General features: G+C 37.8%; 1 protein-coding gene across 6 annotated transcripts in view; it reads left to right on the top strand.

The window, feature by feature from the left end:
* Positions 1-13140, top strand: part of LOC126295352 (zinc finger protein 555-like) — a 77104-nt gene extending 63964 nt beyond the window's left edge. For 2 of the 6 annotated variants that reach the window (XR_007552464.1, XR_007552463.1), the window contains exons 5-7: positions 7832-7939; positions 8150-8187; positions 11258-13140. Coding sequence is in view for 4 of the 6 variants with exons in the window: in XM_049987821.1 (XP_049843778.1) it covers positions 8150-8187; positions 11258-11840 (621 nt within the window). In the remaining 2 variants the exon portion in view is untranslated. The remainder of the gene's footprint in view (positions 1-7831; positions 7940-8149; positions 8188-11257) is intronic. The other 4 variants (XM_049987821.1, XM_049987820.1, XM_049987822.1 and 1 more) reach the window with 2 other exon arrangements.
* Positions 13141-18941: the final 5801 nt, after the last annotated feature.

Here is an 18941-nt window from a genome sequence, read left to right as displayed (position 1 = left end):
AGGATCCTACGCAGTGCCGTAGGCGACCGCACCGCCACTTCCCAGCAAATTAGGGGCACTGTTGCTCCTGGGGTATCGGCGAGGACCATTCGCAACCATCTCCATGAAGCTGGGCTACGGTCCAACACACCGTTAGGCTGTCTTCCGCTCACGCCCCAACATCTTGCAGCCCACCTCCAGTGGTGTCGCGACAGGCGTGAATGGAGGGACGAATGGAGACGTGTCGTCTTCAGCCATGAGAGTCGCTTCTGCCTTGGTGCCAATGATGGTCGTATACGTGTTTGGCGCCGTGCAGGTGAGCGCCACAATCAGGACTGCATACGACCGAGGCACACAGGGCCAACACCCGGCATCATGGTGTGGGGAGCGATCTCCTACACTGGCCGTACACCTCTGGTGATCATCGCGGGGACACTGAATAGTGCACGGTACATCCAAACCGTCATCGAACCCATCGTTCTACCATTCCTAGACCGGCAAGGGAACTTGCTGTTCCAACAGGACAATGCACGTCCGCATGTATCCCGTGCCACCCAACGTGCTCTGGAAGGTGTAAGTCAACTACCCTGGCCAACAAGATCTCCGGATCTGTCCCCCATTGGGCATGTTTGGGACTGGATGAAGCATTGTCTCACGCGGTCTGCACGTCCGGCACGAACGCTGGTCCAACTGAGGCGCCAGGTGGAAATGGCATGGCAAGCCGTTCCACAGGACTACATCCAGCATCTCTACGATCGTCTCCATGGGAGAATAGCAGCCTGCATTGCTGCGAAAGGTGGATTACACTGTACTAGTGCCGACATTGTGCATGCTCTGTTGCCTGTGTCTATGTGCCTGTGGTTCTGTCAGTGTGATCATGTGATGTATCTGACCCCAGGAATGTGTCAATAAAGTTTCCCCTTCCTGGGACAATGAATTCACGGTATTCTTATTTCAATTTCCAGGAGTGTATGTAGTCTTGCTTTCTGTGACGCTGGCTTTCCATGATGTTAATTTTTGTATTTTTATCTGTTTTTGTACTGCCTCTATACTGTTTGCAAGAATTGTTAAGTCATCTGCAAATGTTACACAATCGTTTTTCGACTTTTCCTTTTCCAGTCAATTTGTATTCTACTACCTGTGGTAGATTTTGGAAGTAACTTTGTCTATTCTCTGGTCACTTTTTCAATTACACAGCGAAACAGGGTTAGAGGTTTGTGTCTTAATTTCAAATGGATCCGAAATTTATCGTCTGAAGTTTACTGTAGATTTTCTATTTGTTATTTTGTTTTAAGAGCTTGTGTACTTATTCCAAAAATTAATATTGATAATTGCATGATAGTCTCACAATATGATAGTCTCACAATTTAACACCTCCTTGAAGGGTAAGTCTTTCTGCTCCTGGAATTGGAATGACTCCTTACCCTCTCCCTTAAAACCCAAATCCTTTCATCCTTCCTGATGAAGCAGCCGTTGGCTGCGAAAGCTGGAATTTTGTGTATGTGTGGTGTGTGTGTGTGTGTGTGTGTGTGTGTGTGTGTGTGTGTCCACAGAACATATTTTTCAATTTATGAATCAGATTATACAAAATTCAAGTCACAGAATTATAGTAATTCCCTTTGAATTGTGAAAAGAGTTTCATTGTATGGTTCTAAATATTCTCATTGAGAAGCTCAAATAGTAAGATATCAGAGCACTTGCTAGTTACTGGTTTTCATCCCGTCTTATGAAAAAGATGCTGAGTGTCACACACAATGAAACAGCATCTTCAGAATGGAATAATCACCACAGGTGTACTACATGAATGGATATTGAGTCTGCTCTTGTTCTTGTGTTGTGTAAATAATTTGCCACCACACATAAAAGAAGTTGCAATAGTTATTTCCTGGTGATTAAAATCAAGCCTAATGGAGAAACGTTAACACTTGAAAATGTAATTTTCTTGGAAATGTCCAGTTGCATGCCAAATGTAGATACAACACAATACGTTGAATACTCTACTAAACAAGGCTTGAAAACAGCCTTAAAATGTTGTGTAAGAATGAATTATTAAATGAAACAAAATATTCTGATGTTTTTATGTTCTTCTATTGATAAGAACCTGCAGTGGAACTCGCATATTAAAGATCATGAGCTCAGCAGCTTTAAGAAGAAAGGTCAGAAAGTCGACTTACTTATCCTGTTGTCATTCACTAATGTGTAATAGCATGATATTCCAGGGCAACTTGTCGCATAAACCCTTTGACTGAAATTATGTCAGTCTCTTGCTCTATATATGAAAAAATTACAAATGTTTATGTTCTCAAAGTTTGTCTTAGCTTTCTCAGTAATTTAGTTTCTTTTTTTTTGTTACTTGTTGTTGTGGTTTATAGTAAAAAAACTGGTCTATTCTGTGCAAGCCTCTGCATATCTGCCGCACCCTTATCTATTAGAGGCAACTTTCTGTATTCATGCCTTGGTCTCCCTCCAGTACCAAATTCGTGATGATTTCTTGATGCCGCGGGTATGTCTTATTAACCAATCCCTTCTTTCAGTCAAGCTTTGCCATAAATTTCTTTTTTTCCCACTTTCATTTAGTACTTCTTGATTACTTATTCAACCTACCCATCTAATTTTGATCATTCTTCTGCAGCACGGCATTTCAAAAGCTCATATTTTCTTCTTGTCTGAATTACTTTATTGTCCATGTTTTACGTGTTTACAAGACTGTGGCAGACAGATAGTTTCAGAAAAGATTTCCTAGCACTTTATATTAGATGTGACAAATTCCTCTTTTTCTGAAATGCTTGTGATGTTTCAATATTCTTAAAATTTATTTATTTTATTTTATTTTTTAGTGTATCATTTTTCTAGCACTTCATTCTTCGTTCTATTGCTGTGACACACTGTATTTCCCTCCTCTGGTAGCTTCTTACTCTTTTCACTGGGATTGCTTCTTTTTCTCTCCTCAGAAAGTCAAAGTAGCCCCATGCTTGGGGAATGAGCTTGGATGACCAGAGGCAAAAATCTCGGATCACTGTTCATGGTGAGGTCTCAGTGATGGTGGTTTGCCATTGCCTTCCTGTGATCTAGTACAAAGTGTAAAGTGTGTGTGTATATGTGTCATGTGGATGACTGTGATGAGTGTTAGTGATATTGATGGAAGGAAGGATGAGGGTGAAACTCAGTGCTGGCACACAGCCTATGCCTTTCGCTGCAGCCAGGGGTCCATTGAGCTTAATGTCCCCCACCCTGTGTGTGGAAACTGTCAATAATATAACATGCCATAACATTAGTGACACTGCAGAGAGGTCTGTAACTGAATACAGGACATTTGCATGCCCAACTTTCTTAACTTATATGATCTGGAGTGAACCTATGCATTCAATGCAGCAAGGCTGTTAGCTGAATCTTCTCTTATTTCTTCCCAATTTCCTGAATCTGTTTTTACAAAGCTCTTGATAATTCTGTTTTATCATCTTTAAATCTTAATGTATCATTTTTTCATCTTTTGGGAATCTGATTTCCACCTATTCTGGGCAAGAATTCTTTATTTTGTATCTGAAAGATTGTTCAGTTTCTAAATTATGGATCCCTTTTCAATCTCTTTCTTCCATTGTGTCTGAAATTTTACTCTGTCATTGCCACATGGCCTATCTGAAACACTCCAGTCATGCTATAAATTGAGCTGAATTTATTTTTGTTGTAAATAGCTTCTTGAATGCTATTGGCAGTCTTCTCATATGATATACTACTGGCCATTAAAATTGCTACACCACGAAGATGACGTGCTAGAGACGCGAAATTTAACCGACAGGAAGAAGGTGGTGTGATATGCAAATGATTAGCGTTTCAGAGAATTCCTACAAGGTTGGCGCCAGTGGTGACACCTACAACGTACTGACATGAGGAAAGTTTCCAACTGATTTCTCATACACAAACAGCAGTTGACCGGCATTGCCTGGTGAAACGTCGTTGTGATGCCTCGTGTAAGGAGAAGAAATGCATACCATCACGTTTTCGACTTTGATAAAGGTGAGATTGTAGCCTGTCGCGATTGCAGTTTATCGTATCGCAACATTGCTGCTTGTGTTGGTCGAGATCCAATGACTTTTAGCAGAATATAGTATTTATGTGTTGATCACACCTATTGGTGACAGATGTAGCAACCTGGCTCTCAATTGCTTCAATGTCTTCCTTTAACCCAACTTGGTGGTGATCCCAGACACTTGAGCAGTACTCAGGAATGGGTTGCATTACTGTTCTATACATGGTCTCCCTCACAGATGAACCTCACTTTTCTAAAATTCTTTCAATAAACCAAAGAGAACCATTCACCTTCCATGCTACTATCCTTATGTGCTCATTCCATTTGATAGTAATTACATTGCACCTAGATATTTAATTAACATAACTGTGTGAAGGAGCACACTACTAATGCTGTACTCAATCATTGCCAGCTTATTTTTCCTACTCAGCAACATTAACTTACATTTTTCTGTATTTATGGCAAGGTGCCATTCATCACACCAATTAGAAATTCTGTGTAAGTCATCTTGTATCCTCCTCTAATCACTCAATGGTGACAACCATAGCATCATCAGCCAACAGCTAAAAATTATATATGTCATTGCTCTCAGTTAATTCAGAGTTATTTGGCCAAATGCAACACAGCTGTTGTATGTCAGCCTTTGTAATCTCCTGACAATGCACAAATTGACTTTTGGCCCAGCACATACACTGCAAGCCACCATACAGTGTGTGGCAGAGGGTACCTTTTACTGCTAGTAGTGATTTCTTATCCTGTTGAAAGAGACCAGATTTCAGGGCGTGGAAGACATTATTCAGAGTTCGACAGAGCAGTTGTGTACCATATCAAAAGAGGCTTTCTAGTGATAGTTCCAGTGGTGGCAACAGCATAGTGAGAGCTGTATAGAAGCTGAAGGGAACTACTTTGAAGGTAACTAGTGTCAAACAATTATGTCTCAATAAAGATTGATTTTATAAAGTTAGGTACTTTTTTAACAGCCCTTGTAGTATCAAGTTTTTTTATGTCCATCCTTTTAGCAGGAGGTATCTGGAATGATGGCCATTTGCTATCGTGATAAAAAATAAAAACACCTACAGTCGTCCTTATGATTTTAATTTATTTAGACACTGCCAGTTTGAGCGCTTCATTGTGTCATCTTCAGGCTGTCTTTGATGTGGTACAGGTTGATAAGATCCCCATGCATAACCCACCAGTTTCCAGCATTACTGGATATGCAGATAATGTGTCAGCACTGTAACCAATCAGCTGCCAATAGTAGTATGCTACTTCACACAGTTATGTTGATTAAATATCTAGGTGCAATGTAATTACTATCTAATTGAAGAAGCACATAAGGATAGTAGCAGGGAAGGTAAATGGTTCTCTTTGGTTTATTGGCAGTTGATGGTTGGAGTGCTGACACATTATCTGCGTGTCCAGTAATGCTGGAAACTGATGGGTTGTGCATGGGGATCTTATCAATTTGTACCACATCAAAGACAGCCTGAAGATGACTCAATGAAGCGTTGAATTTGGTAGCAACTAAATAAATTAAAATCATAAGGATGGCCATAGGTTATTTCATTTTTTGTCATGCTCGTAGTAGATGGAAAGATCCAAATGTCCTGTGTGATGTAGTAGTTATGAGATTAAAGAGAACTGACAGTCATGCTGCAGGTCAAGTGTAATGACAGGTACTTGGTGGTCCCAATGTGCACCGATTTTCTATAGCCATTCTAATATTTGTCTGTTAATTATGAATGCAGTGAGTAGGTGTGGCATACTTTTCATAATTTTTATCATAGTTTCTTTTAGAAAATATTGTTAATTTCTTTTTTATTTATTTATTCATTCATTCATTCATTCATTTATTCAAGTTTCTTATATCCTGTCAAGGAGAAGAATGTTCACATGTGGAAAGAGTCAAGGTGTACATTAATATGAGCCACAGACAACATAGAAACTTAATGTCTGTACCATATTAATAATGAACTGTCACTATACTGCTTAATGTTTTTTCACACTTCTGCCCTCTAAATGTAATGGAGAGCTGCTGTTTGAAAAAGCTGCTGCTTATGTGATCTAGTAGTCAAATGTTTATTTTGTTACAATGGTGTTCTTCAAAGGAGATAGTTTTATAAATAAAAATAAAATAATTTTTTGTGAATATTGAGTCCTGTTTGTAATATTGTATTACTTGTTCTGCAGCTTTATAACAAACTCTCCTATTTGCCATGTATCTATCAAATATTTAAATCATTTGTAGGAAGAATGGCTAATTAGGTACTTCTTACATTTTCTTTTGATCTGGTAAGAGTTCCCAGTGTCTTGCTTTGTGTTGAGCAAGAGCTTGTTGTGAATATTTTACTGCTAGAGTATATAACTCCATTTTGAACCCTGGACAAGGGTGCAAAGACAAATAAAAATTGTTTTTGTGTTTTCTATTGTCACTGGGTGACTCACAGTTCAGCTGAGAGTGGTTATTCTATTATCAGCAACAGAAAACCATTATGGAGTAAAAATTTTGGGAAGGGGGTATAAGAATTCCAAGATCTGTAAGAAAGGCTTCTATATGTTGTTATGCTCACATCTACTGAACAAACACTTCAGCTACTTAAGTTGCAGTGCCCCAGAAGATAATTTTGTAAGGCAACATAAAGTGAAAATTAGACAGTTTTCTTTAAGTCAATTAAATGGGAGATGTATCTTAGGGTATAATGTGCTGAATGGAGCATCTTGATTAGCTTTTGTGTGTGTTGACTTCATTTTAAAACGTTATACAGATGGACCACAAAGAATTTTACACACTGTTTCATTTAGAGTATGACGAGTAACACTGATTGTGATGCTAAAATGTTACTGTTGCTTGTCTGAAACTGTGTAATCGGAGTCTTTGTGAAATGAAGAGTTAAACTGTTAGCTGTGAAGCTCTTGTAAGCATGTTCAGCTGCCACTTGTGGTTTGCATGCCACAGTCAAGTTTTGACCCTTAAGTAGGCGGCTTGTCATCTGCAAACATTACATGTTTGGAATTGTTTCTTAAGATCATTGGAGCATCATTTATGTAAGTTAGAATTAGAGTTGGCCCATTGATGACCCCTGTAGTGCTCCACATGTTACATTGTCCCATTTTGAGGCTGTTTTCATGACCAAGAGCTAGTCAGTTGCTGAGATCCTGTGCCTCATGTAATAGAGATAAAATTTTATATCTGCAACGGGAAGCCATTATGCCATAAGTAGAATTTTGTGATGCACACAATCAAAGCCTTTGGCAAGGTCACAGATTATTCCAATAAAATAATTTTTCTTGTTTAGCTATGTTTCCACTTCATTTGTGAGCTCTTGTATTGGTTTATTTACAAAAGCCAGTTAACAAGTTTTGCTCAGTCAAATAAGTCAGTATTATATCAAAGGCCATTTCCTCAAATATGTTTGAAAGGATTGCAATGAGTGATATTGGTCTGTAATGAGAGGTTGTTTGCTTAGCTCCAGTTTTGCAGATGTGTTTTACTACAATGTATGTAAGTGTGTCAGGAAATATGCCATGAGTCATTGATTGATTACAAATATGAAGTTAGTGCAAGATTTAAATATTCTTCCATAAACACTATCTGCGACTGTGGAATTACAGTTTTCAGTGGCATGTTATTACCTGAATTAGTATTTCTTCATCTTCAAATCTAGTTTTTGTAATGTCAGTGTTATAATTCGTAGTGAATTGAGCATGTCTGCTAGTTTTTGAGTTTACAAACTTTATCAATGTTTGTAACATTCCAAGCCAATGTTTCATTTAGATCTGAATTTTGTGATTGGCATTACAAAACACTCCAACTTAACTTTGCAGATTGGTTTGGGCTCACTAAAATCCATGACTTGTGAAGAGTGACAAACCATGCAGTGACCTACACTTCTATAATGAGAGAAAAGAAAATTTTCACACAAGGCATAGCAGGTGAAATATGTTGAAATGAAGTTTGAATTCGTACTTATATTGTAGTCTATTTCAGTAGCTGCCATGGTATTCACAGAAAGTTTTCATGTTATTTGTGAGCACTACAGATACTAAATTATGTAACAATTAAGTGTTATTGGGTATTTGTAGAAATTTATTTATCTAGTTTTCCAATACATATATCAGTAATAGTTTCTTGATATATTTCAGATGGTATCCTCAATGGGATGTGCTTACGATAATATAAGGTAAGTTCCTATGGTTCATTGCAGAATTATTAGGAGCAGTATAAATTTTTGTTTATTCCAAGTGAGCGTGCTTGAAGTATGTGATATGCTTTTATAATTATTTAGTATTATCAATAGATAAATTATTACAATGCAGTAAGTAAAATAAGGGAAAGACAACCAATCACCTCTCTCTCTCTCTCTCTCTCTCTCTCTCTCCTGTAGCCATTGCAACACTAATTATTCATAGTTCATTATTTAAAGCAGTTGCTTGAGCTCTTGGTGGTGCAGGGGGTGGGGGTGGTAGTTGTGGAAGGATGCAAAGAGGGGGTAGCAGGAAAGAGGCAGGTTTTTGGCCAAATGACTTCATGGCCACACAACAAGATGAAAGAAGTACAGACAGTACAACAAGAGATATAGGAAGGGGTAGGGGGACTGGGGGTGGAAAATGGAGAGAGGGAGGAGGGGAAGAATGGTGAGAGTTAGCAGTGGGGGTGGACGGGGAAGAGTGGTAGGGAAAAAGCAGTGGTGTGGACATGTGGAGAAGGGGGACTGGAGGAATACATAAAATATGGAGTAAAGTTGCAGTTCCTTCAGTTTGATGAATGTGGTGTTGAACAGCTCTTTGAATGTCATGCCAGGGTAGTGTATGAGAAAACACAAGCCAAGCATGTAGTACTTACAGTTTATAGGCCAGCAGCAAGAACTATCTTAACTTTGATAAAGAAGCTAGACACCATTTTAATAATTTTGTACAGAGTTTAGTTGGGAATCACTGTTCTTGTAAGCTTCAGTGTTGATTTACTGTTGTATTGTCTGGACTGAGGACTCTTGGAGTTTTTGATGTCCCACTTTGGATGATCTGTCTCAGTAAAATTCCCAACAAGGATTGAAGAACACAATGCAACAATAACTGTTAGTTATTTGGATGTGAAAGCCATAGTCAGCTTATCTCTGCATGATTGTCAAATATTGATATAAAATATACTGATCAGATATGTATAGTGCACAGTAGTAGTATTGTATTACAGAATTGTAAACAATGACTCATTCACAGTGTGTAGAGAGAAATGATGGGAAGAACACTTGGAATAGATCAACCTTATTCATTATGGGTATTTCAGAATCTGGCACTGTGCATTCAAAATAACTGAGGTAAACTGGAATCAGTCACTTTTTTGAAACACTTATTGATTCCATAAACTGGTTTTCAAAGCTTTACAGACTTGGCTTCAGATGTTGAATATGTAAGTTACATGATGATTTCATAGTTTGATGATGAATACTGTTTTGGTAATTACAATGGGAACTGCTAGGGGGATGTTATTTACTGATACATACTGTCACAGGTATTGTAAGAGGTACATGATCCCTTACTCAGAAATACACAGATTTTATGTCACACAGGTTGATGGTAGCAAGAATAGATAGTCAAGCACCATGAACACTCAGTGAAGTGTTCATATCAACTATGCTGGCCACATGTTGGATTACAGTGAGGATTTGTGAGTTAACCATTGTTACAGCTTGTGATGGTCTAGAGTACTGACCTGTGATGAGAGCAACTCTAATCAGAAGTGTAAGATGAAAGTAGTGTCTATCTCAAATTGCCTAACCACAACATACCAGTCAAAGACTGTGAAATGGATTGACACTGATTACTGAAAAAAAAAATCTTCATTGCATTTAACATAGCTGCACCCGTATTAGAAATGACTCTTGAAGCCTCTAAATCTGATAACCACTTATCTATTAGGTCACAATCACATGAAAATAAATCACGGACTACTGTGCTTCGTATCTATTTCATGATAGATGGATGTAGAAATAATTTGTTACTCACTGTTACTTTGTGCCCTTATATTTTTGTTTGTAATATTGTCGTGGAGATCAAACAAAGCTGGATATTTAAAACCCTTAAGTTCCCTAAACCAGTACTATAAGAGAAAAGAAAATATTGAATCTGGATGTACAGTGGCTTAGTTATTGCTGATGAGTAGTACCAATACCACCTCTAATTGCCTAAGAAAGTTAAAAAACATTTCCAGTTTTGGGCCATTACAGTGTCAGAATTACTGTCTTGTAAGTGTCACAAGTATGTTAGTGAATTGTATCTCTCATAGAGCTGTTCAGTGTAGATTTTGGCTTGTATGCTAGCTATGTCACTTCTTGAGATTATGCTTGACGTCAGTAATTAGTCTTCTGTTTATAAACTTCCCCTTAATGGTAATAAATGTTGATTCAGCTTTATCTGTATTGTCAATACTTCCAATACTGCAAGAAGCATCTGATAACTTATAAATGATGTTACTTGAGTTGCTAATTTGAGAGCATACTAACTGTGTAGTGTAGTGTAGTGTGGTGTGAGAGAAACTATTAACAAATGATAACCTGAAATATCCTTTGCATATTATGAACAGGCTGTGTCGTGTTTCCTGTTTACAATTGTACTGCTGACCTCGTGTGTGTGTGTGTGTGTGTGTGTGTGTGTGTGTGTGTGTGTGTGTGTGTGTGTGTGTGTGTGTGTGTGTGTGGGCGCGCGCGCTCTATTATGCATGCACAGTTGCTGCAGCATTGATTTCTACTGTCACCTGGTGCACTACAAATTTGCAAATATTAAAAAATAGCTTAAAGTTGCCAGTGCCTTGTAGTGGCAAAAATTTTGACCGTGCATTTCGTTTGGTGTCTTCTTCATGTGTAAAAAATTTGAGGGTAGTTTTTGACATGTTTTGTTGGACCATTCCTATATCAGAAATATCTTAAGCTTTCATGTTTGGCATAACTTGATACTAATTTGAATATCTGTTTCTAACTAATTGACATAGAGAACTAACTTGCAGCACCATACTTTAAAGAAACTGGAGTCCGGAGTTAAAGTAGCTGCTGAAAAATAAGCAGAGTGAGTCAGAAATGAATTATTGAGATTTCTCTGGACATTTTGCTTTTAAAAGGGTTGAACCTAACTGAGATTATATTTCCTTAGACATTTACTTGGATGACTTGCAGCGTACAGCCCTGGATTTGGTGGATGCCTTAGTGATATTATTGTGTCCTATTATCAATATTTAATGTATTTCTCTTCTTTCTTCAGGTTGACTGAAAATACTGGTGGGAGCTGTGGCATTTCGTTTGAAGACTCTGTTAATCAAGGAGAAGTCATTGATGAGCTGGGGATAGGTGCAGAGGGGTCGCCACACGTCTCCATGTGTGGTAGTCTCACCCAAGGATTACTGTCTCAAGAGGACGACTCATTCAGCACAAGATACAATTGTAGTTTGGAGGTAAAAGAAGTTCATGAATTTAGCTGTAGTTTCTGTCTACAGCAATTTCCATCAAAATACTCCCTCGTAATGCATGTATTTATCCACATAGATGGTGTGCAGCCACCTAAACATGTTTGTAAGTCATGTGGTGAGGTATTTCCCAGTAATGACAGCTTGAACAAACATTTGAAAATGAGTGAAGGTGGTAAAGTTTTACCTGCTGATAAGACATTTGACAACTGTGATGACCATGAAAACATTATCTTCTTGGAAGGTGACAGAAAACTTTCTATCATGGTGCAGACGGAGAAGCAATCTTCATCCAAGGAATGTTGGAAAAGTTCAAAGAAATCCTTTAATGACACACATCACACTCAGACTGTGACATGTGTTGCAGAGAAACCAGACTGACATGATCATTCCGCAACTTCATCTACAACAGGTAATATCAATGCCAACAGTGTTTTAATTACTCCAGTGAAAACACACAAATGTGATGGTTGTGAAAAGTCTTATACTCAGTTGGGCAAGCTAAGGCACCAAACATTAATAAACACTGGGATGAAACCTGAAAAATCTGGTATCTGCGACAAATCTCTCACTTTGTCGTTTGGTCTCAAGAGGCAACCACTGATACACACTAGAGAGAGACCACATAAATGTGATGCTTGTAGCAAATCTTTTACACGGTTAGAACATCTTAAGAGGCATTTACTAATACACATTGGTGAGAGACCCCACAAATGTGACATTTGTGGTATGTCTTTTACTCAGTTGGATTACCTCAAGAGCCACGCATTGAAACATACTGGAAAGAGACCTTACAAATGTGATACTTGCGGAAAATCTTTTACTCGCTTGGAACATCTAAAGGGGCACGCATTAATACACAGTGGAAAAAAAGATCACAAATGTGATACTTGTGGCAAATACTTTAAGCAGTATAGTAGTCTGAAGAGGCACTTACTAATACACACTGGTAAGAGACCCCATAAATGTGATACTTGCGGTACAGCCTTTACTCGGTTGAGTCATCTCAAGAGGCATATGTTGTTACACAATGGATAGGGATGCCACAGGTGTGAAACTTGGGGGCAAATGTTTTCCCCAGTTGGATAATTTCAAGAGCCACAGATCACACAAACTGGGATGAGGCCTCACAAATGTGATATCCGTTGCAAATATTTTATTCCTTTGGGACATTTTGAAAGGCATGCATTAATAAAGGCAGTTATGATGTAATATTTGTGGCACATCCTTCCACCAGGCTAGTAATTTCAAGACTGGAGTAAGAGCAAAGAAATGTGAACGTAATGGCATTTGTTGTGCTGATTATGTAATTATTAGTGTGTGAAATTGTGCTGTGTTTATTTAATAATATATTACAAAATATCTGAGAATGTCAAATATATCCCAACAGAATGAAATATGTTTTTAACTTGTGTAGCGCTAAAAATTTACATTATGCTTGGCGCTTATACCAGTACTTTAGTGGGGTTCAGTGAACTGTGTTTCATGTGAAACACTTGTGTACATGATTCAGAGCTCATGGACGTGAGTGAGCTTTTATTGTAATGACTTCCTATTATTTAAATATGATTTTTTACTGTGCTTTCTGTGAATAAACATGTTTTTGCAAAAGTGGTGTGTTGTATTTTGTTTGAAAGTAGTTGTTGTTGTTGTTATGTTTTGTTATTAAATGTCTGGTTTGACGTTTCATCATTCTGACAATAGTTCAAGCGTATGGGCTTTATCTGATCGCATATTTCAATTTTGAAATACTCTTAAGATCATGGCTTTATGGTGATAAGACAACATTTTATTCTTCTAGGTCTTAAAACATGATGTTGTGTTGCCATCTGTAGTACCACATTGGCTTTTAAATATTTAAGCAATGTTGAAATGTTTGATAGAAAATTACTGAATAGAAAAGTGTTTTGGACTCATATACATGTATAATAAAGTCATTACGAAATATCTATCATACATTGAAAAGTGTCGCACAATAAAACAATTTTTTTAGTACTTTTTAGGTCCACCTCTGGGCTTGCTACAAGTCCTAATCTTGTCTAGAATAGACTGAATCAGTTCCCTGCACTCTTAGAATCATTCCACAGCATACGGACTGTCAGTCTCAAATCATTGTAAGTTCTTGGGTTGTTTTGGAAGATGGTGATCTGTGGCATTCCACATGTTTTTAATGGAATTGATGCCATGGGTATGTGGTGCCCATGGATGCAGCTTAGTGTGTTTATTCTGAGACCATTCTTTTGTCATTGCAGGTATGTGACATGACACATTGCCTTACCGAAAAAATGAAGCTTTCATATAGCCAGCACAAAGAAGGTGGCATTGTAACCTCCAAACCTTCACAGTATCTGAGAGTGTTAATTGCAGCATTTACCACCATGAAGTGTCCTGGCTCTGTAATGTTATACACCTCCAGGTCATGACAGCTTCACCATTCTGTTGTACATCATGAGCAACACAAGGCTGAAGCAATATCTCTGTCATCGTTCTCAAACCAGACACCAATGTAAACAGAACTCTTTCCTACACTTCTACAGTCCATCCTAACCTTTCTAAAACTCTAAACCATATATTCTTGTGAACATCATTGAGTAAAATGTTGTGAGATACATAGGATTTTATAAGAGCATTATTTAACCCATTACTAACAGTGCAACCTGTGATTAAATGCCATTGCAAGGTGATATTGTTTCTGCCAGTACTTCAGTAGCACTTCCAGTTTTATCATATTTATTTATTTGAAATAACTTATGGTCCTTTCCAAGTGTTGCTTTTATCAGGCAGATTTTCCTTTACAGTTGTGAACTTATTGTACAGTTGTTTGATGACTATTGGTTTTTGATACCCCCAATCTTGTACTGATTACTGTGTTTCCTTTGCCTTGATTAACCTGATAATTTGCCATTTTTACCTCTTTTGAAACAATGTATTGAGATGGGTGAGTGAAAAACAAACATAAAGCAGACAACTTATCAATAATGGAAGGCAGGTGGACCATCTGAGTGTGTTTTCAACTTAGGATGGAATATTAAAAATTTTAGGGAAAACCAAAAGCCAACAAATAAATGGATCATTTTAAGAACATCATCAGTTATCTGCTATATTAGCAGGTCCTTTCCCTCTCCATTTTCTGTGATCCATTGCTTCCTTCTTAAGGCTGCTGGCTGCTGTATGTTGTACCATCCATCATGTCCTCTAGTATCTGGAATCTCTTCCTACCTTGCTTCCATTTCCCTTCTACATAACCTTCTAAAACTGTTTTTATCAGTCAGTCATTCTTTCTTAATATATGCCCAATCCAATTTCTTTTTCTTCTCTTTATTACATCTAGTAACTGTGTTTTCTCTCCCACTCTTCTCAGTACCTCTTAATTTTTTACTCTGTCAATCCAACTTGTTTCCATCCTCCGCCATGTCCAGATCTCGAAAGCCTCCAGCCCCCCCCCCCCTCTCTCTCTCTCTCTCTCTCTCTCTCTCTCTCTCTCTCTCTCTCTCTCTCTCTTTTCCTCATAGTCCATGTTTCAACACCATATAGAACAACACTCCATACAAAACATTTTATAAGTCTCTTTCTGAGTTCTCTGTCCCAACTGCTGCAGAAAATTCTCCTTTTCTTATAAAAGGCCTCTTTTGCCATTGCTATCCTTGTTTTAATTTCTGTGGTGAATGTCCAGTCGGTGTCTGTCCTGCTTCCAAGATACTTAATATTTTGCACCTGTTCTAGTATTTCTCCATTTAGCATAATTATTATTTCCTTATTTCCTCCTAGTGCCAATACTTTAGTTTTATTTGTGTTAATTTTCATTCCATATTTTTTACGTTAGTTGCAATGGTGTCCATCAAATCCTGTAATTCTTCTTCCCCTGTGGCTAAAAGGACCATGTCGTCAGCAAACCCAAATACCCTACTCTTCTTCCTCCAATTTCTACTCCTTTGTCATCTAATGAGCATTTGTCAATCATATTTTCGAAGTAAAGGTTGAAAATAGTGGGTGATAGACAGCATCCTTGTCTTACTCCTTTTCCTAGTCTGATCCAGTTTGTACTTTCTCCTCTCACTTTAACTGAAACTTTTTGATTAAGATAAGAGTTTATAAGTCTTCTGGTTTTCCAGTCCACTCTCTTTTCCCTCATTATAGTCACCAGCTTGTCCCAAACGGCATTGTCAAATGCCTTTTCAAGATCGATGAAGCACATACATAGGTCTCTTCCTTTTTCAATAAACCTTTCTCCCAAGATTCGTAGGAACCCTATTGCATCTCTGGTGCCCGTATTCCGTCTAAAGCCAAACTGCTCCTCTCCAAGATTCTCCTCCATTACTTCTTCAAGTCTCTTATTAATCATTCTTAACATCGCTTTGGCTGCATGTGAAATGAGGCTGATTGTCCTGTGCTTGCTACATTTCTTGGTTCCTTGTTTTTTCGGTAATGGAATCATTGCTGTTGTCAGAAAGTCCTCAGGCCATTCATCACTGTCATATTTTATTACATAACCTCAATATTTCTCTTATTCCATCTTGGTTCAAGTGTTTTAGTATTTCTCCCTGTATTGTATGTGTACCTACCACTTTGCCATTTTTCATTGCAGCTAAGGCAGACTTTACTGCTTCCATGACGATGGTTGGTCCTTTCACGTCACCACTTCCACTGGTTTGCTATTTGTGTCATATAGCTCTTTTAGATATTTTTCCCATGTCTGGAGGACATCATCACGATCTTTACACACTACCTTTTTGTCTTTACTGAAAATTTCCATAGTAGCACTTGCTGCTATGTTTTGTTCCCATGCCATAGTAAGTCATATCTTTCCTTCCTGTCCAGTTCTTCAAATTCATCACATTCCTCTTTTAGCCATTTTTTCCTAGCCTGCCCTGTTTCTCTTTGCAGTTCATTATTTAACCTTTGGTATATCTTTCTTGCATCTTCAATGTTCTTGTTTTTCAATTTTCTTCTCTCCTCCATCTTGGTAATCATTTCTTGTGTGGCCCATGGTTTTTTTTTACGTATCCTATATTTTGCTGTCCTGCTTTAATGATTACTTCTTTCAGCATATTCCAGTACTCGGTGGCATTATCAGGTGGTTCTTTGTCTCGTAATGTGTTTAGAAACTCCAGAGACAGCATTTCTGTAATTTGTTCTTTGTTGGATCTTATCTTCTCTAAATCCCACTTCTTCACCATGGTCGCCTTCTTCAGCTTTTTTCATTTTTATTTCTATTTCTGCCATAAATATCTGCATCTGGTAATGTGTGCACCTTCTCGATTTCATTCCTGTATCTTTCTTCTACCAGTATAAAATCGATTTGGTTTTTGTATTTATCCTCTGGTGATTTCCAAGTATCGAGCCTCCTCTTGTGGTTCGTGAACCATGTGTTTGCCGCTATCAGCTGCATTTCCTTGGAGAAGTCAATTACCCATTCTGTCATTTCTCTTTCCAAGACCATGACTGCCTACTATGTTTCCCTCTTTCCCTTCTTCCACAATGGCATTCCAGTCTCCCATTACTATTTTCCAGCAGTTTTTATTTTCGTCCATTATTCTCTCTATTACACTGTATGTTTCCTCTACAATTTGGTCATCATGTTCTGAAGTTGGCATATACACCTGGACAATCAGTAAATCTTTCTGTGCTCCTTTCAGCCTTACACCAATAACCCAGTCATTTGCATAGTCTACATATTCCACACATTTAGCCAATTCCTTTGTCATAATCATTCCTACTCCATTCATTCCTTTTACTTCTCCTCCTGAGTCTCCTGAGTAATACAATACATATTCATCTGACTGCAACTCTCCATGTCCATATGATTCTTTTCCCTCTCTCTTTTAAGGTTTTCTAGTTTTCCTGCTTGTAGCAGACTTCTAACATTTCAGGTACCAATTCTCATTTTGATTTTTTGCCTCCTTTCAAGTTGTCCCCCCACCGGAGATCCGATTGGGGACTATTTTACCTCTAGATATTGATTTAACATGAGAGGAAGCCATTTTTGTGCATAAAATGGAGACTGCATTATGCAGGGAAGATAATCTGCAGTGGTATTCCATCGCCTTCCACAGTTCTGGAGGCCGCCCCTAACATGGGATACAGGCGCCTTTGGGTCAGACGCTGCATCAGAAGTATAGGTTGAAAAATGAAAGACCCCTAGCCCTCAAAACCTAATAGTGTCAGGGTCAGAAAAGAACAAGAGCCAGTCGAGGTTGGCCAGATAGGAAAGATAAAAGTGAGGAGCCTGGCATAAGTAAGTGGAAGCAATGCCAAGACTCAGCTCGGGGCTTGTGGTCACCAGCGACGTATCACTAGGTGTGACTCCCTTATTTTAATAACAAAAAACCCAAAACATTGGATGAAACTAATTGTAATTTTTTGTACTGTACACTAATAAATATCTGATAGCGTTCTTTTTTGTACCAAAACTGAGTTCTATGGTGTCCTTTCTGAGATAAATCATGCTTCCCCTTAAAAATCAGGTGATAATATCATTCATGAAGAACTATGAGAGTTAAATGGTTTAGAAGTTATAAATGTTTAAGGTAAAGATTGTTCTGCAGAATGTTTTGCTAACACTGAATACACTAAATAATATACAAAAAGTAAATTAGACATAAGTTTAAAGGCAACTTTTAGTCAACTGATATTAGGTCGTGGTCTTAATTTCATTGAAGATAATTCATGGAATTTTTCTTATTGTAATTTTGTTACATTATTTGCACAATTATTTATTGACTTTTTTTCTTGAGTTCCTGCTGGGACTATACTGTTGGTGGATGGGCTACTTTTATAATAAAGAGTGAATAGGTTATTTTCTTTGTGGTGACTTAGTTAAACAGTAAACTTAACTGTTATTTCTCGAGTAACAGAAAATCTTTCAGAGCAGTGATGCATTAAGAAATTATCAATTGCATAATGATTCACTGTTGAAGTACTTTACCTTATGAATCTTCAATATTGAGTCCTAAATCTTCCATTCTAAAATGAACACACTTTTCAAAAACTGTCTTGAGCAGATATTTTGACAGCTCACACACAATGGGAATACTTAAGAGCTTGTAGCTGCAAACAGGCCTTAAGTTTACAACATTTAGTTCTAGTACAACAGAAATAGAAGAATTAGGGGAAATGTTTAAATGTATTGTAAATCATACTCTAGTGAAGTATGTGCCAAATAAATGGCTTAAGGACTGAAAAGACCTACCATGTTTTAATAACAAAATTCGAAAAGTGGTGAGGAAGCAAAGGCTGATGCAACTCTCAGTTCAAAATAGAATTGAAATGACGAGAAGCAGAGGTTAATAGAATTTCGTGAGTCTGTAAAAAGACTGATGTGCAAAGCTTATGATGACTACCACCATCATAAATTATCACTAGATCTTGCAATATTCTGGATGGAGGGAGGGGAGCACATGGTGGTTGAGTGTCTGTCAAGCTGTGGCGCAGGTACATGCATAAATCATTAATTTTGAGAAAGAATGCTTTAAATTAGCACAA

Source organism: Schistocerca gregaria, chromosome 11 (assembly GCF_023897955.1).
Source record: "Schistocerca gregaria isolate iqSchGreg1 chromosome 11, iqSchGreg1.2, whole genome shotgun sequence".
Lineage (NCBI taxonomy): Eukaryota > Metazoa > Arthropoda > Insecta > Orthoptera > Acrididae > Schistocerca > Schistocerca gregaria.
Note: the sequence above shows the minus strand (reverse complement) of the source record. Positions and strands in the feature narration are given on the sequence as shown.